Source organism: Diprion similis, chromosome 2 (genome assembly GCF_021155765.1).
Source record: "Diprion similis isolate iyDipSimi1 chromosome 2, iyDipSimi1.1, whole genome shotgun sequence".
NCBI lineage: Eukaryota > Metazoa > Arthropoda > Insecta > Hymenoptera > Diprionidae > Diprion > Diprion similis.
Window position 1 is genome coordinate 18,312,705 of NC_060106.1, and position 10,339 is coordinate 18,323,043.

The 10,339-nt window shown below is 34.3% G+C and overlaps 1 protein-coding gene across 3 annotated transcripts; it reads left to right on the forward strand.

Annotated features, from left to right (window-relative positions):
- The first annotated feature begins 600 nt into the window (after window positions 1-600).
- LOC124411320 (endoplasmic reticulum metallopeptidase 1-like) lies at window positions 601-9,751 on the forward strand. 3 transcript variants are annotated; one of them, XR_006929664.1, is made up of 16 exons: window positions 601-787; window positions 1,003-1,546; window positions 2,380-2,507; window positions 2,608-2,739; window positions 2,817-2,937; window positions 3,208-3,516; window positions 4,066-4,295; window positions 4,506-4,686; window positions 4,868-5,052; window positions 5,274-5,429; window positions 5,501-5,706; window positions 5,787-5,899; window positions 5,994-6,169; window positions 6,271-6,484; window positions 6,728-6,768; window positions 6,819-9,751. XR_006929664.1 is itself a non-coding variant. In XM_046890402.1 (15 exons), exons 1-14 carry the CDS (start codon window positions 785-787, stop codon window positions 6,433-6,435), a joined length of 2,649 nt encoding a protein of 882 aa, XP_046746358.1. In that variant the 5' UTR covers window positions 601-784; the 3' UTR covers window positions 6,436-6,437; window positions 7,235-9,751. The 3 variants fall into 3 exon arrangements, 1 of the variants encoding a protein (XP_046746358.1); XM_046890402.1 differs by lacking the exon at window positions 6,728-6,768 and having other exon boundaries at window positions 6,271-6,437; window positions 7,235-9,751; XR_006929665.1 differs by lacking the exons at window positions 4,066-4,295; window positions 4,506-4,686.
- The last annotated feature ends 588 nt before the right edge of the window (window positions 9,752-10,339 follow it).

The window sequence follows — 10,339 nt, forward strand, 5'->3', positions numbered from 1 at the left end:
CATGAGCACCGCAGTCGCCGCGCCGCTGCCTCCGCGCCGAGTCGTTGATTCTGTTATGTCATTTATCGAGCAGGGTGCACAGACCTGCAGTTCGTTACTTCGGTGTTGATCGAGCGAGCCGTTTGTTCGCATCTATAAATGTAATATATAAAGTAAAGAAGGTTACGTACCTATTAATAGTTTATCTGTAGATCAATTTTTTTTTTATAAATTACGGTATGCGCACTGTGGTATAATCTGTAATACGTCGCTCGCGAAATAATCACTCACAATCGGAATTGTTAATAAGCGATCCGCGTGGTTGGTATTACGTACTGTATAATTGTTTGCACATACACAACTGCGTAATCAACGTGAATCGTGATCACGAAGGGAAAATTGAAATGTTTAATGTTGATCGATTCGTCGTTCTTAATAACAAACATGTTTTTTCGAATAGCGTTATACGCGCGCATTTTGCACGCGGCTCTCACCCCTTATCTCATTTTACGTGCAGTATTACAAATCGAACGATTAACTTACCTTTTGTCCCACATAAATACCTGTGCGATAAAGCCTGATGAGCTGTTTATTTGATTTTTCATTTTCATACAAACGATTTCTTATTTATCGTTTAGACGCTGTGTGGATGGAACGTTATGAGCGAGAGAAAAGTTTGACAGTTCATTCGAATTTTGTCGAAATCCCAGACACTGCACACCGAAAAGGCGACGTCCGATAATCTTTGTCAGCATTTCACGTCGGTGTTAAGCTCTTACATTATTGCTTCTCACATAGAGTGACCATGGCAAGTATAATGTTTATTCATAAGTCGTTTAACGTCAGCAAAAAGTAATCGCGAGTCATTCATAACCTCGGGCGATGCGAAAATGCTTAAATGCATACAGAGTAGTTTAAAAATATTAAAGTGAAATTATTCAAGTTTCTACCGACTCTCTAATTTTTAACTAATTTTTTTTCTCTCATTGACAAAGAATGCCTGGAGTAACGATTCCTTTTCAGAACGATGGAGTCAGGCTTCGCGTTCACCCGTCAAAGGAAATATCAGATGCAGTATTTTACTCGAAGAAAAGGCAATCGAGAACGCTTGAGACGCTGATTGAAACGCAGCATTTGTTGTACCTGCTGTTATGCCTTTTGGCAGTTTCCCTGACGGTGATTATCTTGGAAAAGAAATTGCCAGAACCTTTGTTGACTGACACCGAAGGCCTTTATCCTGAAAAATTTGTCGCTGAGAGAGCGAGAAACAATCTAGTCAAGTTGACTAAAATTGGCCCTCGGATAACTGGCAGCTATGAGAACGAGGTCACGGCTGTTGATTTTTTGAAGACTGAAATTCAAAACGTTGTCAAAGACGCTCATATCAGTCATGAAATTCAAGTTGACATCACTAAACATAGCGGTGCATTTTCGTTAACTTTCCTAGATGGGATGACCAATGTTTATAGAAATGTTCAAAATGTTATTGTTAAAGTTGGCTCGAGAATCAATTCGAAACACAGCTTGTTGGTTAACTGTCATTTTGATACTTTTCCCGAGAGCCCTGGTGAGTTCTTATTCGTATAAGATATTTGATGGATTTCCAATTTAACTATTGAGAACGTTATGCGTTAGTTTGGGTTGAACTGAAACGTATTATTGCTTCAAATGTACAATTATTTGATTTTGTTTTCTTGCCAAGAATCGCTAAACATGATTTTTTTATTTGCTTGCTTGATAAATCTTGTATCTTGTCATTTTTTCAGACTTCGATGATCAATAGATATTTTGTTAACATCTTGTGTACAGACAAAGTCAAGAATACATCATTTTCTATGATCATTCTAAATCAGTAATTTAATTCAAATCTGAATTTAAATTTGAATCTGAGAGTTGAAAAATTTTTAAAACCATCTATGCAGATACTTTTTCAACTTTGGTTTTACTTGTCCCGTTTTCTTAATGGAAAAATATGTAGAAGACTTCATGAAGGATATTTAGTATTTATTAGGATATGTTATGACCGTGTCATAAAAACCTCATTCTTGGGTTGAGAGTTAAATAGTAATAAAAAATGAATTCAATCATTGTTCAAGGCCTGATTTTATGACCATTAATATTTCCTTCTCCGCAGTCGACCTTGGTTAAATACGTTTAGCTGAATTACTCTTCTTTTAAACGATCACTTGATCAATTTGACCTCTTAAATTTAAACTTTGATTTTACAAAAAAATTGGCTCATCTAAAATATTAAATTATTCATTCAACTCAGCTAATAGCCCTGCGTAAATTGAATAAATTGCACCAAAAAATGGCAACCTAAACCAAAATATAAATATTTTATATCATACTTTTGATAATTCTTTGAAAAATTAATTCATAGCTGTATAAACTGTATAGGTGGTTCAGATGACGGTGCTGGATGTGCTGTAATGTTGGAGATGTTGAGAATAATAGCTCAAAGTCCAAAGATATTAAAGCACAATATTATATTTCTATTTAACGGTGCTGAAGAAAATTTGATGCAGGTTTGGACAAATTATTCAATTCCATTTCGCCACATACAGGAAACATATTGGTCGTATAAATATGTGACAGAAATATTTTCAACTCATATCATAATTTCAGGCATCTCATGGTTTTATAACGCAGCACAAATGGGCAAACGAAGTAAAGTCTTTCATAAATTTAGAAGCCTGTGGAGCAGGCGGACGTGAATTATTGTTTCAAGCTGGTCCTGACAATCCTTGGATTTTGGAAGTAAGAATTGAAAATATAATTGAACAACCGAAAACCCATTATCACGCATTTTTTTACACAGTTCACATATTTTTCAGGTTTACGCTGAGTCTGTCCCATATCCATACGCTTCATCATTAGCACAAGAAATATTTCAGAGCGGAGTCATCCCTGGAGATACTGATTTCCGGATATTTCGAGACTTTGGAAAAGTTTCTGGTATGAAATCTAATATTGCATAATATCTCTTGTAACATTTTTTACCTATCTTGAAAAATAGCTCTGAAATTTTCATAAATATAAATTATTTCCTATTTGCTGAAAATCAAAAACTACTTATTGCCAAGAATTAACTTCTTGAAAATAAGAATTAAACTTTTTTTTAAGATTTGCTATGTTTTGTGTTCTCGAAAAAAAAATCAAGCCGATATATTTGATTTGTATCAGTATTTCAGCTCTACATGTAATTCTGATGCTTCTCTTCAACAGGTCTTGATTTTGCGTGGTCAACTAATGGGTATGTCTATCATACAAGGTTTGATAACGTAGATCAAGTGCCACTAGGTTCCCTGCAAAGAACTGGAGACAACATCTTGGCATTAGTGCGTGGAATAACGGCTGGTCACTATCTTTCTGACATAGTAATGAATCATCAAAAAGGAAGTCTAGTATTCTTCGATTTCTTGGGTGCATTTGTAGTTAGATGGCCAGAGTATCTAGCAAGTACTATTAATATCGCTGGTATTTTGACTGGACTTTACTCCATTTACGTCAACATGGAAACTGCTCGTAAATTGGGTGAGACAAAAAAAAAATAAGAAATTATTACAGTAAATTTTTTACCTAATTACTTGATGTGGAATTTTGATGGAATGTTAATAGTTCCGTGTACTCAACAATTACAGGGTGGCCATAAATTCTGGAAATGTGGAAAACATCGAAAAGTCAGGGAAATGTCAGGGCATTTTACACAAGTCAGGGAATTTCTTTTATGGACAAATAAACCTCACAAATAAGGGGGTAATTAAGGATAAGCCTGAAAAATTAATCTCGAACGATTTTCAATCCACTGTATTTCCTTAATCTCGCTACTTTTGATTACTCTTACACTTTTCAACTGGAACATGAAATAGTTGAAATCCAAAGATTGTCTATTGATTTGAAAATTTGAAATTTTATTCAATTTTCTTCAACTTCGTAAATTTAATCTAATTTCCGTAAAATAGTCAGGAAGACAGTCGATTCTTGGTACTAGAGAAGCTGGAGAGTAAAAAAATATTGAATTACAAATTTTTATGGCCACCTCGGTAATCTACTCAATTTTGTAAGAAACCGTCTCTATTTCAGATCTGAGGCATTCAGTCTACATTAAACAATTGGCACTGTCTGTGTTGGCTGTGATTGGTTCCTATATATTCTCAATGATCTCTGTAACAATGGTGGCGGTCTTTCTGACTCACCTTGGAAAAGTCATGAGCTGGTATGCCAGACCGGCATGGTTATTTTTTCTGTACATTTGTCCGACCATATTCTCATCCCTGGCGTTCTTTTTAGCTGTTGGTAATCATCAAAAAAAGGTATGTGCCACAAATTGGGCTAATTGAAAATGCCATTGAAAACATCCACTTAGATTTTTATCAGGTCTTTTCAAGGAATCAACAAATTGAAACCAATGTGCGTGTAGAGCTGTGCACTATCTAGATTATCAACTAATTGCATGCGTTTAGTCATTAAATGAAGATTAAATCGTTGAAGAAGAATTCAAAATTCATAATTGATATTTTCAGGAAAATATCACTCCATGGATGCTTTATTACTTGTATTTCGATGCGTATAACTTACTATGGATTACAGTTTTGTCTACCTGTGTTATACTGCGACTCAGATCTGGATTTATACCTTTACATTGGGTGATATTTCCTTCTATAGGCAATATAGTAAGAGAGAAATTTTTCAAGAGATGGAGAGGTGAGCTGTATACATTAAAATAGGAAGTTTCTTGTAGCGTAGAATTTACCTAGTAGAAATAGAAGGTATTTTATGCCATTAGTTACAAAATGTGAATGCAATAAGAGCACCTAGAATCCTATAAGTATTTGACTTCACTGCAACACTTCAACTAATTCACCGTACTTTTTTCTTATTGTAGATGGAAAATGGTTGCTGTACCACATGGGTGTGATTAGTTTGCCTTACATACAGTCGTTTTACTTGACACTAGGCGCGCTCTACCTTTTTATTCCAATTATGGGTCGATCTGGTGCTGGTATTAACTCCGAAATCGCTATTGCGAATATGATATCGTTTATATTCTGTCTCCTCCTGAGTTTTACTGTACGTTCAAAAGTTATTTATGTCCCATACAAATTGCACCCTTCATTATGCGTTTCAGTCGAAAATGGCAAATAGAAATTTGATAAACTGTATTTCTGCACGTATTTACTTTTTGTTTATACCTGTATTAAATCATCTGCTCTCATGCTCCTTGTGATGTTTAGGTATACACTTTGTACTGAATAGCAAACGTTTACACAGAACTTGTATTGTATTTTCAGCTACCCATAGTATTCGTGGTGAAAAATGCAGGCAGAGTAATCAGCATTATGATTGGGATATTCTTAATAGCGGTTAGTATACTAATTCTGACGCCATTAGGCTTTCCGTACAGTGGTGATCCACTATCCCCAGCACCAGCTCGATTCATGATTGCAGTAAGTATGCAAGTTGGTATCGATTGAAATACTCTGTTACAATGAAAATCATGAAAGATTTATTTCCGCAGCACACGCACAGACAATACTATAATGAAAACGGTACGGTTCGGCATTCTGGTACTGGATATTGGTTGGTAGATTTGGATATGAACAGTCCACACAACGTGGAAACCATTGTACCGGAAGTAGCCACTGCAGGTTCGACTCTAAGAGATTGCGAAAAAGAGTTGTACTGTGGACTACCATACCTCATGCCCGTCACAACGTTTTTATGGTGAATATGAGCTTTGGTGTAAGATGAAACGTACTACGTTCTGAAGATTTCCTGACAGATTCTTTCAATCTATACTTTAGGAAAACGAGTTGGATTCCAGGTCCTGCGCCATTGATAAAAATACCCACCAGGCTGGAAAGAATTTCGAAAATAACCAAAGGGAACCTTATCAGTTTCAGATTCAACGTTACAGGTAATTTCTTATTTTGTAATTGATATTTTGCTCAAGTATCAGTCAGAATAGTAACCAGGAAATGGTCTTCGTTAATCTTGTTTTTACATTTCAGGACCTGATCATATTGGCATCATCTTATCACCGTACGAAGGTGTGCGTCTGATAAAATGGAGCGTGTTGGACGATCCGCCTTTGGAAGGACCGCTTTGGAATAATAGACATACGTACTTTATTTATTATGCTTGCGCAGCTGATTGCGAGCCTTACAGTTTCAGCGTCGATTTAGAAGTGAGTTGATTGACTTGTGTTGGTTGCATAAGTTAAATTGCATTTCTCGTTGAATATTTGTCCAATAATATCTAAAACCTCGTGTACTTCTTTCTCTCCAGATACCGCATGGTCATAAAGGGCCTTCGTTGAGTATTGCATTAGCAGGCCACTTTCTGCACGGTGAAAACCAAAAATCTTTAAGGTTCAAGACTTTCCTATCCCAATTTCCGTCTTGGACCGCAGTTATTCCTTGGACTGCTACTTACACCTCTTGGATATATTAGGGGTGAGCTGGGATTAAGATTACTATGTTGTGATTACATGGGGTCGATTTTTTTCGACGAAATCGCACCAAAATTTGAGTTACGTTTCTATACTCAAAACTATTTGCGCTGCGAATTTTTATTACTTGCATTCTGGACTCGACTTCAGTACTCGTTAAAGTTAAAATGGAAAAATGGCAAGAAAAAAAAACCAGTGAAAGATCTCCAGGACCAAAGGTTCTACTTTGTTGATAATTAGTAATTACACTTTACGAGCTCCTTGAATGATCGCTCTGTTTAAGTAACAGACAGACTAATTCTATATAAAACTATTTTATAACGCAATCAAAAGACTTAGTGACATATCTTGAGTCATGGGTTCTTTAAAATTCTATGTAATCAATATTTTTTTTTTCATTACAACCCATGTATTACTGCAGTGAATTACATGTTAAAGAAATTTGCAGTCTACGGCTAATGTAAGAATTGAAAACGCCTTATGACAGGAATAAGACGTATTCGAATTATAGCAAAATACATACAAAACGTCTATTATTAATAAATTAGGTAAATGAATTCTCGCTCTGGTACTTAGTTTTTTCTTCAATGTAATCATCTTTAATTCGTATGCAACATACAGGTATTGGATATATGAGTATTGTATCTAAATAAACTTTTTAGGTTTAGATTATCGAATGCTTATAATTAAGCACAGCACAAATTCATACACATATGAATCTATTTATTGATGACAAATTTCTGTCTTGTCCGCAGCTAGTAATCTGCACCTTGTGTTAGCTATTATTACATGATATTTCAGTTTCAGCACACGAAAATCTCGCGCTCTCCCAATCGCAAAGATACGTGAAAAATCTGCTTTATGATAGGAAAAAGTCGTAGTAGTAGCCTACCAGGCTACCTGATTTCCAATATGGTACTATATACAGGCTTTAATGACGAAGAAGAGAACGAACGAGAAATACATAATGTACAAATATTATATATGTATACACATAAACGTAGGGTAGAAATATGTTAAGTAGTTGGTAACGGATGATTTTTTAAAGGTGAACAAAATTCACCGCCATTATGACTAATAATAACTAACCGAATTGATTCAAGAAACAATTTAAATCAAACGCGTCACGTATTGTGGGTTTCTTTGACAATTTCTCCCTTGTTTCGATCTTCTGTGATTACTTTTTCTGTTATAGATGATAAGTAACGTAAAAGAGGATTAATGATAAAGTGCCATTAGATAAAATGTAGGCTAAATATACAAAAATGATAAAATAGCACATAAAACTCGTTGCCACGTGCAGCCGCTGACACTTCGGCACGTGTGTAAACTGAATAATTTCTCTTGACAAGATAACAAGATAATGTTATTCTGGAACTCGAAAGCCTAGAGCATATCAACGAAAGCCAAAATATCATGAACATAATATTTAAAGTTGTCATTTGACAATTTATATAATGCCAATTTTATACGTTTAAGTAAAATAATAATTAACTAGTATGTACCGATGATGCCCCTGCATTCGATGCTGCTCTGACATATAATGTTTATTCATGAAAGTGATAGAAAAAAATCGGTCTTGACAAAATTTTTTACAGAAACCGATGCCATATGTATAACATGTAATAGCTATAGCTTTCAAAGGAGAAATTTGCAGGAAATGAAATCTTAACAACTTCTATCACGCTCTCGAAAGGCTTATTGGACGAAACAATGATGAAATCTATCCAATTCATCAAATGTATTTAAAGCGTTTATTGTTATTGAATTAATTTTCTAAGTCATATTCAATAAAATAATAAATATAAATATTCATAATATATAAACGGTTACTGAATTAACTAAGATTTGAAATCTTAAATTATATCGCTAACTGGTTCGACTTTTAAAAAAGATTTTCGTAGGAACGATAATACTGTTAGCAGATTTATAAAAATTTAGAAACAATAATTATATAATAACAATGATGACGATAATAACAACAATAATAATAATGATAGTTTGAACTAGACGAATAATATTTAAACGTTGGATGCCTTTTAGATGTAGAAACACGTAATTTGCGTATCGCAGTACTTATTACTAGACCAGTTGCCAGCATGGATTTCAAAACAAGAATGCGACTTATCAAATTGCGTATAACACTAACTGATTATCATTATATGACAGTTATTTATATCATAGTATCTTGATATAAAGCATAATATAATGTATAGTCAAAAATACGGCTAAAGAATATTTTAACATCCACATAAAATTCGCCGCTTAACGCCTTTAAGTAATAAAAATAATTTTTCCAAAAGAGGAGAATAATCCATGTAAAGAAAATAATTATAATAACTTTCTACGATAATTCTAACCGATTTCTCATCATACTTTATACTTATATTACAATGCTGGGAGTAGGCTTTCGAAGATTGCTGTTTATTGTTTAAAGAAAAGTCCTTTTACTAATTTCTGCAGCCCAAAAAAGAATTGTTCACATTACACAGCTCTCCGTTTCACTGCTTTCGCTTCTTCATTGCCTTTTCGTCTCTTGATCTCTTACCTATGGACACGGTCGTACCATTTCCCTCCTTTTACCATGTAGCTGCGGCAGCTGCTATAGTATGTTACGGTGTTTATCATATCTCGTTAAATATCATACCAATCCGTCAATTCAAATCAAAGTTTATTCTTAGTAATAATCATTGTTATTGTTTATAAAACAGGGATTTAATTTATGTTGCGTAACGCTTTTATACCTATTTAATTTTCGATCCATCTCGATCACAACGGTTCATGATTTACCATACTTGTGATTTATGTATTCTTCATCGTTTTATAGTCTATTCTAGTTCAAATTCATATACTTACGTCGAGATTCAGTACGGACAACGATTTTTATTTTTAATTTACAGAGGTACGCTTAATTTGTAGTGCGGTAGAACTTCTACATACATGTGTTCTCTGTAGCATAAAGCAGGGATTTGCCGCAAGTTCAAAGAACGCCGGCCACAAAGTCGATCGATCGATTAACGCTAATGATTTATTAAGATTTAATCCTTATTGTTATTAGTACTATCAGAGTACATGTGTTTGTATTTGTATCGTGATGCGTGCCAAGCATCGTCTTTGTGGCGCCTGCTCTCGACGTTCGATTCCTTTTGTTATTCTAATCAATCAGCGTGTATGTATATTATTAGACATCAGTCTAGTAAGATTATAACGATACATATAATTGATAATATATGTAATGATTGTTATCTCGGAAAAACTTGTTGATAACTCATTTTAATAAATGAAATACTTTTACGGCGTTCTTCAGTATATAAATTTCAAAACATGTATTATATATACAGTATTTACATATTTATATATATATATTATTCCATAACTTCGTAATGATCATAAGAAAAATTTCAAATTTTCAAATTTCGACGTGTAGTATCTATGCAAGTGTATGTACAAAACAATTAACAAATTTAGTACCTACCTATTATTATCTAGCGTATAATCGGCCGAGTAGAATTTAGGCAAATCAAAGAATAAAAAATAAATACATTACACCCAGTGCGAGGAGTGGCGTGACGGTTTTACAGAGAGTAAGTAAATTCAATGGATTTTCTCCCCATATCCGAGTTATACAACGTCGAACTTTTGTTACAAACATGTATATAATGTAATTTCCTGCTATTGTTAAGTTTAATCGATCGCGATTTAGACGTACAGCACTGTACTCGCGGATTGTATAGCTTTAGTATGTGTACACATAGTCGTGTGCGCGTAATAATGACTATAATTAATGTTTGCCAATCAGATGTTAAAAATTGAAATTCGCTGCCTGATTGCATTCCCTGTCACAGCAATTTCTTTTTTCTTTCCTCTTCTCGTCGTTTAGTCTCCTGAAGTCAATTCGTTAGGTAT

What these genes read in the sequence shown, in the direction of transcription:
- LOC124411320 (XM_046890402.1), top strand. An exon ending in GTCTCCTCCTGAGTTTTACT is followed by an intron (nt 5,053 to 5,273) that starts GTACGTTCAAAA and finishes TTGTATTTTCAG; the next exon opens with CTACCCATAGTATTCGTGGT. An exon ending in TTTCAGATTCAACGTTACAG is followed by an intron (nt 5,900 to 5,993) that starts GTAATTTCTTAT and finishes TTTACATTTCAG; the next exon opens with GACCTGATCATATTGGCATC.